The 15,766-nt window shown below is 37.4% G+C and overlaps 1 protein-coding gene across 3 annotated transcripts in view; it reads right to left on the reverse strand.

Moving 5' to 3' along the window:
- Nucleotides 1–1,013: 1,013 nt before the first annotated feature.
- The window catches only part of cadm2b (cell adhesion molecule 2b), a 201,747-nt gene continuing 186,994 nt past the window's right edge, over nucleotides 1,014–15,766 (reverse strand). For 2 of the 3 annotated variants that reach the window (XM_078956605.1, XM_078956607.1), the window contains 6 exons: nucleotides 13,440–13,598; nucleotides 13,055–13,145; nucleotides 12,734–12,912; nucleotides 5,199–5,225; nucleotides 2,881–3,003; nucleotides 1,014–2,792 (listed from right to left, as the gene is read on the reverse strand). In XM_078956605.1, the coding sequence (XP_078812731.1) occupies nucleotides 2,674–2,792; nucleotides 2,881–3,003; nucleotides 5,199–5,225; nucleotides 12,734–12,912; nucleotides 13,055–13,145; nucleotides 13,440–13,598 (698 nt within the window). In that variant the 3' untranslated portion in view covers nucleotides 1,014–2,673. The remainder of the gene's footprint in view (nucleotides 2,793–2,880; nucleotides 3,004–5,198; nucleotides 5,226–12,733; nucleotides 12,913–13,054; nucleotides 13,146–13,439; nucleotides 13,599–15,766) is intronic. The other variant, XM_078956606.1, reaches the window with a different exon arrangement.

Consider the following 15,766-nt stretch of genomic DNA (forward strand, 5'->3'; position numbering starts at 1 on the left):
TCTCTGAACTGTTTTTACTCGGGGAAACACAATGCATATATTAACACTCCAAGGTGAGTTATACTTGACGTTCCAACCAAATGCAAATTGCAGTACAGCTTTGGTCATTGAGCTGTCTATCTTCAAACAGTACATATTTAGGGGTCGTGTTATAACTGCAGTTAATAGCACCTTCTTTCAAGAGCATTTAAAGATCCACTCCAATGAAAATGGTGTTCCTAACATGTTCTAGTGGTGTTTTTCTTATAATGGGTGACAAATATAAAGACAATTAAGATCAAAACTGCTTTTCTGAGTATTTCTTTATTCAAATCGTTGCAAATTCACAGCAGACGCATTAGGCATCCACTTGTAGATGACTAGATCCATATATGTCTTTGTTTTCCTCATCCGAGTTAACACCTGGCTCTACAACATTTTATATAGGGGCAAGAGGGGGAAGGAAGACTTTGGAAGGGGGCAAATGAAAACACCAGAGTTGGCGACCATTACAAATAAGAGAATCAAAAATACATATTTCAAACAGTTTAATTATTGTTACAGTTTTAATATTAAAATGGCAGGTGCTATTACCAACGCTTGATTAAGAAGCTTGATGATTTCTTAATCGTCGTCAACAATGATACTAATATTGACTTGAAAATTGGGGTGGTGTGGGGGTGGGGCAAGGTTTTTTGCTGAGCACCCCACTGCCCCACCCCATAGCACTTTTGTTGCACCAGTAATGTTAGGTTGGGGTTGTGAGGGATATAGTGAGAGAGCATGTAAACAGATGGATGATGGGAAGGGGGGACGGGCTTGATCCGCACCAACAGTCCCGCCCACAACTCAGGGGCGAATTTCAGACTTCTGCTGCTCTGCAAAAGCTACGTCCTTGAAAACAACACAGTTTAATTTGCTTAAAAACTCCATATTTATAATTAAAAAGCTTCTGGGAACGCTTTAAAAATAGATTTAAAAGATGATCGGAGAGGTTCTTCAATAAGTTTAAATTCAGGCACAACAAATGGCAGTTTTTAAGTCATTATTATTTTAATCTGAACTCTTTCTTTTTTTTTTTTTACAGTGGCATAGTTGAAAAATGAATATTCAATACTGAGAAAAAATGTCACACATCCTCCATAAAAAGCAACTTAATTACAGCAATTAAACCTTTGTACAAAATGAGTTATTTATAGCATCATACTGAACTACCAAAGTAACATGTATGAGCATTGGCAATGTGGTTCAAAGTCTTTGATACAGTGATTATATACAGTGGAGGGATGTCTGATTCACCAATGCCTCAACATGTCAGGACTGTTTGCAGCAAACTCAAAGGCCATAACGGTGATCCTTGAACTGTGTTGTTCTCTTTTTTATTGATGAGGTACAGAATTTAAAAAATGAAAAACTTTGTTGAACAACTACTGTAGTATTAACAACAATATCAATTAATATATCATGAATGTCAATCGGTCATAATGATTAATACATATATTTAGTTATATTTTTTGTTTGCTTTTTATGCCTTTTTAAGTAACTCATTAGAATCCCCATTTGAAGAAATCTCCAAATGTATGAAGATTTTCAAAATAAGATATGAAATGAAATTAAAAGTAACAGCCAGAAGTTCTTTTTTTATTTATTTACTGAAATTATATATTTAAATACCTTGTTGAAAAGAAAAATCAACCTGGAATATTAATGGAAACAAACATTTTGAATGTATTAAATACAGTATAAGCTAATATACAAACTGAGATGTGTCAGGGATTCAAAGATTCAACAATACTGATCACCAGTGTTCACATAAGCAACGTTTTTTACAGCAATATCAACACATTAAGCATAGTTTTTCAATAAAATTCAACATAAATAATGAACCCTTGCAGAGTTCCAGTCATTCGGTTTGGATCTTACATCAAGTAATCAACAAAATCAAAGTTTTCCATCCATGACAGTGACTGAAATCGTTGTCACTCTGTCTTTCCTTTTAGACTCGTATTGAATCCTGAGACAAGAAACGGTTGCTGTGGTTCCCCTCAATGTTAGTCCTCAGACTTTGTGCTTTAATTTTCTAACTTTTCTATCAGTAGAAAACAACATTCGGGGGCAAGAATTGGGGAAAGAAAAGAGGCGGGAATAAACAGTTGGAAAATGGGAGTTGGTTTCATCTCAGGACAATCGCAAAGACTGTGCTTCAAAATTTTTCCAAGAAATGTCTGGTGTGTGTTATGATATATGTGTGGGATGACTCCAAGTGTTATCAAACACATCTGTTTAAGCTGCTAAAAGATCATTTGGATTCATTTCACACAAACTGCTTTCAAAACTCCACTACGCGTTGATACGAAGCATATTTGTTGTTTCAGAGAAAGAAAAAAAATCCACCAAAAAGAGAGGAGAGTCAATAAGAAGAAGAAGCAAACTGCAGAAAAAAACAAAAACAAATATCATTTAGGCACCAAAAATAGAAAGAGATGTAGTCCAATGGTATGCGGTTTGTGTCAGTTACAAAAGGAGAAACGATCTCGTCATTGAATGCTTTAAAAAACAAGCAGAAAGCTGGAGCTTTTTGGAAAAGAGAGAGAAAAAACTGCAAAATAAAATAGGTTATGTTGCGATGCTGAGGCAGCTTAAAATTGCATGTCTGCTGTTGAAGGTTGGAACGAAGGAAAAATGGCAACAAGTCTAAATGAAATACTCTTTCTTTTCCTCTGCATGCACATGGTTTCCCTCAGCGTTGATGATAGCTGTGTCGGCATCGGGGGCGTCTTCTGCTCCTTTGGCCTCGTGCGTCAGATACGTTCCTGTTAATAAACAGAGCAACTAATCCACCAGGTGAAAGATGTACACCGTTTTTCATTCAACTCAAAAGAAAACAGCCGGCCTCTTTACCTTTATGTCTAGCCAGATACCGTCCAACAACTATTATCAGACACAAGGTGATGAAGACCACGACTGCAACGACACCACCGATCAAAGCATGGTCGGGTCCATGCTGCCCTAAAGCATTTGGATCTGCAAGGAAGAGACGGACTGCATTTATTAACCAGCAATTTAAACCACTTTAGCACCAGCAATCATCCTGCTCCAAATATGTTTTTGAAAGTGAACCGACCCTTTAAAGGGTTTGAACTTTGACATAAAAGAAATGATCACAGATTTACCACGAATCTCAGCACAGTTAATAGCTGAGCAGTCCTGAGCTGCCAGGGAACATGAGTTATGCGGTCTTGAGTGATGTTTTCATCGGCCTGCGAAAGCCTCTTCATGCACTGTCTTTCATGTTTCTTTGTGCTTGCTGCCACATTCTGCGGCTCAGGGTCAGGTGTTTTGAAAAACACTATCTAACATGAGGCATCTACAGGGCAGACAGAGAGCCGAGCGTTTCTCAGGCTGGAGCATGCCTCTGTGTCTTTCCTGTAATAAACTGTGAGTGGACGTGTCTTCCTCTGCACCTCCTGTGCTCTCATTATCTCAGTCTGATGAATCGTTCTGGTTTCTGCTCGCTTTTGCAAAGTGACCCTGGGAAATGTTTGTTCAAAGCTCATTATTCCACAGTGTTAACGGATTGTAACCCTAATTTTCAGTAGCCCAATGTGTGGCCTAAAGGAAAAAATGGTGAAGTGTAGCATGCATTGTTTTCGACTCCATGCAGAACATATATTTTTTTAATGATTTAAATCAGAATGTCATAAACAGGCACTGACTGCACCACATTGCTTGGTGCAAAAGTTACATTTACTCTCTTTTTGCTGCACATTGATGTGTGAATACTGCAAAAATAGGCCCCTTTGTTATGAGTTATAAATTTTTACCCCATTGGCAGATGTCGGATTGATTAACTGATAGATTTATTGATCAACTGATTGATTCATTGATTGAAAATAAAAGAAAATAAATCAAACTCAACATAAAATACTTAAGCAAACATGATGGCGAAAAGGGATAAATTGCTCAAAAAAGGAGTGGGTAGAACAAAAATCTTTTTAAAACCCACACCCATTCTGACCAGATTTCATGCATACATTTTTATACATTAACAAACACATTAACAAACATAGACGCAAATTTATGTTAAAAGATGAACTGGAGATTAAAAAAAGGTTATTCAGATAAGCACAAAAACCTTGCCAAGAAACTTTATTTCAATTAAAAAAAAAATAATAATAATTTTCTCTTTATAAAGTTATTTTGCTTTTGAAAAACTTCCTTGCAAAGATAATTTTGCTTGCAAAACAAATGTTCTTAAAACGAAGGTCTTCTTACTTTGATGAGATTTAGTGTTTGCAGTGCAAAGTTCTCTTTTGGTATAATCTGTCTCTTAGCTACGTAATTCAAACCAATTTCTCAACAGATACAAAAAACAAACAAACCTGGAATTAAGAAACAAGTTTTGACATTATGAAGTTATCAATGCATTTACAGTTAAAACAAATAATTTAAGATTTATATGATGCAGTCATCAGTTTTGATGAGGTTTTTTAATATACTGTATATATAAAATGCAGTTTCGTGTTTTTATACTTTACACTTAAATTTGTTACACTTCAAAGAAAAACTGAGTAAAGTCAGATTAAAGAAGACTTAGAGGACTACAACAAAATTAGTTAAATCTTTAATTTAAGGTTTAAATATTTCAAACGATGTAAAACAGATTAAAATTAGGAAATTCACACCAAAATTGAAGACAAAATCCAGACATTTAGCAGCACATGGCCTACATCAACATTTTTTTTTACTGATTTAAAACTTTGAAGGTTTTTTTAAAAAGAAAAAGAAAAACAATTTTAGACTTAAACAGAAATGACACATCTCAGAAAATGCCATGTAAAACTCAATTGCTACACCTACAGAAAAACTGAATGCACATAGAATAAATCATAAAGTACAGTTTAAAACACACACATTTCCACAAATTATATCTGCTTTATTTTATTTATTTTGCAATCATTGACAAACACGTTCACATGTGCATGCTGCACTCAGATGGAACGATCCATATCAATGGACAAAGGCAATGTAAAAGAGAAACACGGTGCAATAATGTATGCAGCCCATTACAGAGTCAGGTGTCAGCAGCAGAGAGAGCATCCATGCATGATGATGGTTTGCCTCATGCTGGGTCAGGCCTTTTTTTTGTTCTTCCTGATCCAGAGTCTGGTCCAGCATCACACACTACATGTGCAATGATCGTCTGGTGGAATATTTACCTGTTGTGGGGCCTTGAAAGTCTTTGGCTGTTGCCATGGTTGCAGACAGTGACAGCAGTAAGAAAAAATGACACTGTGATGTATATGTATATATATATATATATTTTAAAAAGATAAGCACAAAGTTCAAAGTAAGCACAAGAGATTATTAGCAGCTTAATATTTATTTTGTCGCAGAGCAGAGGTAAGAAACTCTCTTTGAATTGCTCAAAACGTTGATTTATGTATATGTTTTGTTATTGTTTCGAAATATTAGACATTAAAACAATATAAATGTTGATATAAATGTACAGTAAATCATTGCGCTTTATTGTCACTCAGTTTTATAAATATATTTTGTTTATTTCTCTGCATATTTACACAAAGTTGTAAGGGCAATGAATACATGTCAAGTATGTTTGTGTTTTTATATTGTTGGTAATGCCTTAGCCCTAAAGTTATAGGCAGTTTTATTGCATGGCATTTTAATATTATTTAAATAAAAAATTTTCTTAATGGAATCCTTCTAAATAAAGGAAGTTAGGACATTAAACCAAACCCAAGACTACAACTGCAATTAGGGATATGATGTCAAAAACACAAAAGCAACTATTTGATGCTTTTGATGGTTTGACATTAGGACCAAGAGGAGGACAAATGCAGATCAGGAGCAACAAAAAAAAAAAGAAGATAGAAAGAGCGGGAAGGAAGCATGCAGCAGGAAGATGGGAATGATTGATGAAAAAAAGGAAAAAAGCCTTCGGAGCAGTGAAGCAGTGTCTTCATTTCTTCTGCAAATCCTATCAACCATACAGAATAGTAGTGACACCTGACAGAAAACAATCACAGAGCAGCATAAGATTTGTAAACAAATATAGCAAAAATAAAGAATAAATATGGCAAAAAATATAGCATAAAATAGAGGTAGTTGTCAGAGTGGCCTCAACAAATAAATATGTTGTTGATTTATTTTTAGCAGTATTTAGATGTTAAGATCATACAATAAAATTGCATTTGAATCATTAAACTTTCTCAAGAATGGTCTCAGCCAAAATAAATAAATAAGTCAAACGATTCGGTTGGACTGGAATAAAAAGTTGGTAACGTAAGACAACTAAAATAAAAATGTCAGCTTCCTTTCTGAACTCTGACCTTTTGCATTTGCAAGGTGACAGGAATTAAGACAGACTAAAATTCTCAGGATACACTGCAAGTCCTTTCAGTGTTAATTTAATGGAAGAATACAATTAAATACAAATAAAATCAAATGAGAAAAATATTGATAAAACTTCATATGAACTGATGTCTCTAGCAGCAGAAAAAAGGTTTGGAACTTAAAATCGGATGTGCAGGTTAGAATGTGACAATGTACATGAATTAAAAAAATAAATAAAAACAAAACCATAAAACTGTTCCTTATAGAAAACAGAGTCTTAGCTTGTACCACTGGTCCTGCACCAAACCTGAGACAATTGATAGAACAAAATCAAGCGGATTTTGTTAGATTTCACAACAAAATCTGCATGAAAGGCTCAGTAAATCAGTTTAGGATGGGCTCTCTGCAGCTCTGTGAATTCCACTGTGGTGTTGTGATGGGATGTCACCCGTGCAACATGTCCAGTCATGAAATTTCCACTCTAAATATTCCTGTCAACTGTGACTGGTTTTATATCACAGTGGCAGCAAATGGGAACAACAGCACTTCTGCCACGTGTTTGTAAGCCACACAAATAGACAGGGTGAGGTCAGCAGATGGTGTGCAGTGATCGCCAACTTTCTGCAGAGTCAACCCCTACAGACCTCCAAATGTGACGCATACATCAGATTAGCTCAAGAACAGTGTTTAGAGAGATTCATGGAATTGGTTTCCATGGTCCAGGAGCGGCATCTAAGCCATACATCACCAAGTGCAGCGCAAAGTGTCGGATGCAGTGGTGTAAAACACAACGCTGCTGGAGCGGTTGGAGGCATGTCCTCTAGAGTGACAAATCACGCTTCATCTGGAAATCTGATAAACAAGTCTGGCTTGGCGAATGCCAGGAGAACGGTGTTTCTCTGACAGCTTTGAGCCCAATGTTAGGTTTGGTAAAAGGGAGGTTTGGTGTGAGGTTGGTCCCTGAATTCCACTGAAAAAAAAACCTGAACATACCAAAGGATTCTGGGTAATTCAATGGTTCAAACTTCGTACGAGCTGTTTAGGGATGACCCCTTTCTGTTTCAACATGACTGCACACCAGTGCACAAAAACATGGATGAGTGATGGTGTGGAAGAACTTGACCTAAACCTTTCTAGAACACCTTTGGGATGATTTAGTGTGAAGACTGGCAGCCACAGCTTCTGGCCCAACCTCAGTTTTGACCTCACTAATGTGTTTCTGGAAGAAGAGTCAAAGCTACATAGCTACACTCCTACACCCATGGAAAGCTTTCCCTAAAGAGTTGCTGCTAGTATTGTGAGTGAAATAACATCCCACTACATCTGAATGCCACTTAAAAGTGTAAAGGTAAATGAGCAGATATTTTTTTGCAAAATAGTGTATGGTTAAAGGCATAACATCTTTTTTTTTTAATCCATTCATTCGTTCTGTCTCTTATTCACTCTTTCTCTTATAAAAAGACTGAAAAAAGAATTAAAAAAGATTTTTCAATAGAAATTTTACTTTAAAAAATAAAAAAAAGTAAAATAAAGTTAAATTGCAGATGTGTTTGTATCTGCGATGCTTAAAGACGTGAAAGATGTGGAAGGGTCGACTTAAGGGACTAAAGAAATGGAGGAAGAGGCCGACCGGGGAAGGTGAAGAAGGAGAAAAGGGCACATAGGTGGCGAAGGACATGTGGTCAAAATAGGAGCCAAAGATCACAAACAAACCGTCGTCACCACGAGACATCTTTAATAAACACTTCAAATCAGTGACAGTGATTAGGCTGCAAGTTACTTCTCTTCTTTTAGCCAGTTAAACGAAGGACGCATTCATCCCAAGCACTCTGTACCGTGCTTATGACTTCAGATCATGGTTTGTTTAGGTTAAACCGAAATGTAATTTAAACTGCTAAATGTTTTCCACAAGACAGACCAAAGAACAAAGTATAAAAATCACTTAAAAGTCCCACTCCAATCACCTTTTGATATATTTTAAAAGTGTTCCCGCCGGTCTTTTAATTATGATTATTCTGTTTTAGGGCTAAATAGAAAATTTAAAAACTGTCATTTACTAGGACCTAGTTTTTGCAGAGCAGAAAGGGTTCATTAGAAATTTTCCTCAGTTGTGGGCGGGACAGTTGGCATGGAGCAACCCCGTCCCCACTTCCTGTTACCCATCTGTTTACTTGCTCTCTCGCTAGCTTCCAACCCCTCACAATCCCAACCTAGCATTAGCAAGCACCATTAGAGCTTTCCCGCTTTACAGTTTTGAGCCAGATGCCAGCTCAGACGAGGAAATTAAGTGGAGGCATCAGAATGGAATGCAGTAATGACTATATCCTTCACACAACAAATAAGAGTTTTTCAAACGGCTTTTTTTCGTCTGCTCCTGATTCACAGCGATATGAATAAAGAAATTCTCAGAAATGCAGTTTTGAGCTCAAATTTCTTTATATATGTCATCCTTCATCAGATAAATGCTACAAGGCCTTGTTAAAAATATTTTTTTTAATCAGTGGATCTTTGAGCTTTAGAAATTTCTATGAGATAAAAGAAGAGCATATCCCAAACCAGATTGTAACTTGCTTCTACGCCAAAGTGATGAAAGAATAGAAAAAAGATTTTCACAACCAACTAAAGCTCCAGATGTAAGAAGTTATTTAAAAAGTGTAGTTTAACAGGATGAATAATAGGTTAATTTAGGGTGTTTTTCTTCCTTCAGATTTTGTCAAACAGGCTCAAACACTGAGAAAAAGGGAAATGTGTTATTCTCACATGGTAAAAATGTGCAGTCAGTGACAGGAAAATGTAACAATGGGAGCTAAGAAGAGGGTCCACTCCTGGATATGGTTTTCTCTCTGTTGTATTGAACTATACAATCATTTGCTACTATTTCTCTCACATCTAAAATACAGCATTTCCTTGCTGCGTGAAAGAAGGCTGATTAAAAAAGATCATTTCAGGGGGAAAAAATGTGGCAGACAGATGACATTTATGGCTTCTCAGGTCTCCTATTATTATCAAATGATATGATGAGAATATCAAAAAGACCTAGCAGGTTTTAAGTCAGACTTGATGGATGATGATCTAAAAAATGAGTGTCATCGTCTGTGGAAATGAGCTTGTCTCACACATTTTTTTTCTCTCCAGCTCGGCTTCGTTTTTGATTTTTCCGGCAACCAGTACCTTAATGCTTAGTGTGAGAAGGCTGCCAAGAGTCAGGAGTTTAGTTATTTCCTCTGGTAATGTGATGGAGTCAGTAACAGATTCTAGGTGCATAACTCCTACAGTAAATTCAACAAGTTCTTCTTTTTTTCAAGTAATAGAATAATCACAGGCTTGGCTTGAAATGGAGCATGGAAGCAGCCCATGGTTGCGTGAGCTGACGGGATGATAGAAACTTGCCCGACTTTGCTGCCTATTCACTGAGCAACCTAAGGGAGGACACCTAGAAAACATATGCTGAAAGGATGAACATGTCGTCTTTTTTTTCTTGGCATTTCTCAAAGAATGACTTTCTCCCCCCAAAGTTTCTACCTTTTACATTGCATAAAGAGGCTTCCCTGCATCCAGCAAATGCTATTGAGAGGAAATTAAAAATACCAAAATCCAATGTGGCAGTTTATCTAGCAACCTTTCAGACAAGTCCACTTTAAATTTGAATATGTTTGTTTGTCTCGTACATATATAGTTTTCCCTTTTCATTCTTGGCTGTGCTTGATAAAAGCCAGCACAGTCAGTCTTTTTCTGCAACTATATTTGTCTTTTTCCCCCCCGATCTTCTTGTCCACTGTGGTTTTGTTTACTTGTCTCTTCTCCAGGCAAAAATCCAAAACTTAATTCTGCCTCTCCTAACACTGTTTTTTTTCTCTCCAAACAAGAGTCCAGACGCTGTGCAGCAATGTGACATGCAGTGATGTGTAGCAAGATAAATATTTGTCATCTCACAAAGTACCAATGCACTATTTGAGAATGGATGTTAGAGCAAAAGAGTCTGCAAAAGTGACAATCTTTACTTGAGGTTTTATAGAATATGTTACCAGAGTACGTACTGCCATTGGTGTGAAAATAACAATAGCCGGTTATTATTTTGACAACATTTTATCTATGATAAAGATTTCCTTCTAAATGCATTACATGTCCTCTTGGTGTTTAATTTAGCTTATAATTATCCATTGATTAATTAAAACAAAGAACAGTTTGCTTGAAACAGCTTTTCTTGAATTTATAAATTGTAAGCTAAAGTTGGGTAAAATAAAGACCAGAAGTCGTTCCTAAAGGCACGTTTCAGCGTTTCACATTCAGTTTTTCTCATGTTCACGCAGCTGAAGTGGCACAGCTTCAAATGCCCCTCTGGCATCTGATGTAACTGCAGTAGTGTGCAGAAGTGTCCCATTCTCCTGGATTTAAAGGGAAAACACCACTTTAATAATTATATAAAAGAATTTCTGCTTTTTGTGCTGAAAACTTTACTCTGAGGAAAATTGTGTTTTTGGTGTATCTTGTGGCATTTTTCTGATGATATAGGACATATATAAAGAAAAATAACCCTAAAACTGCATTTCTGAGTATTTCTTTCTTCAAATTATTGTAAATCAGGAGCAGACAAAAAAACTCAGTTGGTAAAAGCCTACAGGTGTGACATAATGATCCATTCTGATGCATCCATTTGCAGACAAATATATACACATACATCTTTTTTTTAATTGACCTAGCTGGCAACTGGTTCAAAAGCTAGCCATTTTTGTTGCACCGATAATGTTAGGTTGGGGGTGTGAGGGACTACAAGCTAGCTGGAGAGCGTGTAAACAGATGGATGACGGGAGGTAAGGGTGGGCTTCCTCTGTGCAAACCATCCACAACTCAGAGGCAAATTTCGAATGAACTACTCCCACTCTGCAGAAACTGTATCCTCGAAAATGACAGGTTTTTGATTTTGGCTTAAAACGTCATAATAATTATTAAAAGACCACAAAAAACGCTTTGACAATAGATCAAATGATGATTGTGGTGAGACTTTAACACCACATTCCTTTTTCAACCATATAAATGAATTTTTCGACAAAGAAGATTGTTTGCTTCAGTGTCAGGCTGTTCCAGTATTCAGTCACTCCTACCAGATCTGCTTGGCAATTTTAGGCATCCACTCTCTGAAAACAGCAGTCACACGCTAGAAGTCTCAGATCTCTGCTTGGCAGCAACCTTCTTCTCATTTTTCCTGATTATAACAGTGACAGCAGCATCGCCAACGGAGATCATCTGGCTGGTGTCTTTGTTTGCCAGACAGATTTTACCAAAAAAAAAAAATCAGATTTTACAAAAAAGATCTGTCAGACAAAAATCAACAAATGATACAACAAAACTTTTAGAAAAGTCAAGGCTCCCACTTACAGTCAGTGTCTAAATACTTTTTAGAATTATAATCAAGGTTATCACTATCTTTATATTGCATGTGTGCCATCTATACTCAGTAATATCAGTGTCCCCTAGTGCAGGGGTCTGTATTCTTTAAGGCTGATAACCATTTGGTCAAAACCCAGCAAGAACCTCAAAGTCTCACTTGAACGTTTAGAAAAACATGCTTGTTTTGTAGCCTTTAAACTTTTAAGTTATAAAATCTAGCTTTTAAATATTAACAAAAATTGAATTAAAGCAGGCATTAATCTTTCTTCATATAACAATTTTATTTTACTTTTGACAGCAAGTTCCTTTCAAAATAAAATTCACCCTGTGTCAAATAAGGTGGCAATAATGGTGGCAGAAACTAAAACGTTCAATTAATTAACCAAGATGCCAAAACCATGGAGAAACAAAAATGTGGCGGTGGCATTGCAGAGCAGATGACCTGACCTGACCCAGAGGAACTGAAAACCAGATACTTAAATAGACTCAGGGCCATTAACTGATATGAAGACAGCTGTGGATTATAATTGAGCTGAAACTGGTGTGAATGATGAAGGGCAACTAAATACATAACCAAAACATAACCACATTAAACCGAAGAACCCTTACATCTTCCCGCTGTAGCAGATTTACTTGAATAAAAAATGTACGAACGACTTGTTAAACATGTGTTTTCTATCATTATGACTTTGCATCGTCCTTCTTTTACTGTTGAATATTGACATAGCAACAATTGTGAAGAATCCCATTTAAATATAATTCTTTACCTTAAGAACTGTGCTTTGGAACAGCAACTAAACTCTGCTGTGCAGTAGAAGATCAGAATATTTGCTTTGAGCTTATTCCTATATCGAACACCATTTGTGTTGGATCTGAATTTTTGCCTGAACTTTTGAATCATGCCGATAAGCAGCAAAAAGATTTGGAATTGCCCCGTCAGAGTGAAGCAGCAGCAGAGGCAGTCCAGCAGAAATAAAATGCAATAAAGCAAGGACCTCACTGAAGTACCCACCATAAACAAACAGGGTATATTCAGCCGAGCTGGTCCCCACGTGGTTGCTGGCCTCACAGCGGTATGTGCCGTTGTCTGTCTTGTTCAGCGTGGTTATGGTGAGTTCTCTTCCCTCCACAATCATCCGCTCAATGTCAGGCAAGTCTCCTCCATCTTTGAACCACAGCACCGGTTCAGGTCTTGGAAATAAATGCAAGCAAAACTGTGAACAATATTTTCTTCTCACCTACTTCCTTATAAGTTGCAATGACCAAACTTAACAACACGTCTTTTCATTTTGCTTACAAAAAAACAACAGAAAAACTATATAAGGACATATACCTTGGGTTGCCTTTGGAAATACACTCCAATTTAAAGTATTGTCCTTCCTGTGGGATAATCAGGGAATGTGTAATCTCCACATGGGGAGCGTCTGGAGAGAAGAAGGAAACAATAATTCCAATGCTATAGATACTGTATGTTAGAGGCTATCACTGCAACACTAACAAAGTGCATCAGTCATCAGCTTTTTACCCTTCAGGCAGCTGTTAAACTTAACTGTTAAAGTCCATTTTCCTTTTTCTGCCCTGCTACTAATCCCTTACCTGCAAACTAATCCTTCACTAATCCAGAACAAATGCGAAGCTAAACCTGCAGGCATAAATGCAATCTCAATTCTTTATTTCTTCTCTACAAATCCAGCTTTGTGGGCTACAACTGCACTTACAGTGGATCTCCAGGACCTCTGTTGTGGTGTAGGGACTGGACAGAGACACGTGCTCCACGCCGCAGGTGTAGGCCACACCATCATCTCGTTTGTCCACTAAGAACTTAAGGCTGCTCTTCACGGTAAATGACTTTCCTGTTGCATTCACCTCCTGAGTGCCTGCAAAAAGACGATGAAACAGCGGGCTTAGCTGGATATTATCAGTGTGTGTAGTTTTGGCTTATTGGAGTTTTCCTGCATCTGAATAAACAGAAAACAAAAAGCTTTCAGGAAGTGGTGGTGTAAAACCCTAAATGAAGGAGACCCATCTTGGTGGCAAAAAACCTAAACATTTAACAATAAATAAACTTCAGTATGAAAAAAAACCCACGGTGAAACAACAGAGGATGACAAAGCAGATGACCTGACAAGGAAGAACTGAAACCTTAAATACACTGAGGGTTCTTGACTAATTTATGGCACCTGTGGATGATCAACCTAAAACCTGGTGAGACTGACAAGGAAAACAGAACCAGACAAACACTTAAGAAACATCACAAAAACCAAGGTTAGAATCCTCACAGTACTCCCCCTTCCCAAAAGGGTAGATCCCAGATGCTCAAATACAGCACAACACTTAGGAGAAGGGGATCTACAGATCTACAGGGAACAACAAAGCAACAGCTAAACCAGAAGACAGTTCTGGTTCCTGCAGCGCAGGAGCAGTGAGGGGTTACATGGAGAACCCCTTCTTAGGAACAGGTACAAAGAGAAGCAGCTGCGACGACTCTCCCCAGGGACAGAAAACATGAGGGGGAGCAGACCCTCTTCTGGGACATGAACCATGGCCAAGGGGGATGTATGGCGATCATCCTCATCCTCAAATTTTTGGTGTATTATTTTTAATTGTGTCTGTCTTCTCTCTTAAGAGATTGGGTTTTTGGTCTTTGAAAGTTAAGTCAAAGTAAAATGGAAAGTGCGGGAGTACAGTGAGCTGATGTGGCTGGTCTAGGACAACCTCTTATGATACGTTTAAACCAGGCATGTGACGCATTCTTGGATGTGCTTTTATCATATGGAGTATATGGACTTTTGGTACCCAATACTAGCACCTACAGTTGGAAGAGGCTTGGTGTAAATTGTCAAAGTGGTGCAAATCTGTCAAATTTAGCTCCAGGCCTTTGTTTCCACAACTCTATTCCATTATATGAAAGACTTGGTGTCAAATTATTGCAGCTGGGCACAAACCGCAATCAATAATTTGTCCTTAATAAACAATTTTCTAACAATCGAGACTTCGGTGAGTTAAAAGGGATGTCATCCCAGTGAATCCAAGTCCCTAATTGGTCAAAATTTTGACTTGGTTTAACCTTCAACGCTTGTTTAATGGACATGCATTTTTACGCTGAGCCAGAAAACAGACGTAGAAACTTGCATAGGTACATGTGAGCGCCATGTAAGTCTATGTAAATGCACTTTTACATAGACTTTTCAGTAAAAGTGGTCACTTGAATGCTCGTTGCTGAGTTGTGAACATATAGCTTTATAGATCCGATTCAGGTGAACCAGGTGGACTAGAATTTCACATTTGTCCTGTCTACCTTTCTTATTCCTAATCTTTTTAAAGCCCCCTTAACAGCTCTTATTCTGTATTTACACTTATTTTCTTTCCCTGCAAATTTTCATACATGTCAATACTGTATATTCATTAATGATTCCTCCTATTGTTATTTGAAGCTTTACTTAAAAAAATTTGCCCCTCAGGCAGCACCTTATCCACTTACATCCATAAACAGCTTCACAGAGGCTATTGGAACTGGTTGGCATTACAAAACAATTGCCTCAGAAGGACTTCTTAGTAGAAGACTCTCGCCTCAGCCGTTTTAAATCCTGCTCACAGTGCATTCTCTTACTCCTCTCCCTCTTGGACTGTCTGCCATCCTGTGCTACCCCCAATATTTAATATGTACCTATGTACTCACTTCACTCCTGCTGAAAACACAAACGCACAACAACACACACATATCCTCTGCTCCATCAGACACTAGAATCTCCCAGCGATGAAAACCCAGATCACAGATATCATCCTTATTTGGGTTGATCTGCTCCATTTGTTTCACTCCACATGTTCCCTTTGATTTTGTCATGTGGAAGAGGAATGCCGTCTCATTGCACATGCCATTACCACTATGACAGCAACAATTTCAGTGCTCACTATTTTACTACATGTAATTTAGGAGTGTCAGCCCAACATTTCTAAAAAAAACATTTCTTAAAAAAATAACAACCTTTCATTGTGTCAGCAAGAGGTTTATCCTTTTATTATTATTATTTTTATAGAATCTCGC

This window comes from Oryzias latipes, chromosome 13, assembly GCF_053564925.1.
Source record: "Oryzias latipes strain Hd-rR chromosome 13, Olatipes_Hd-rR_3.1".
NCBI lineage: Eukaryota > Metazoa > Chordata > Actinopteri > Beloniformes > Adrianichthyidae > Oryzias > Oryzias latipes.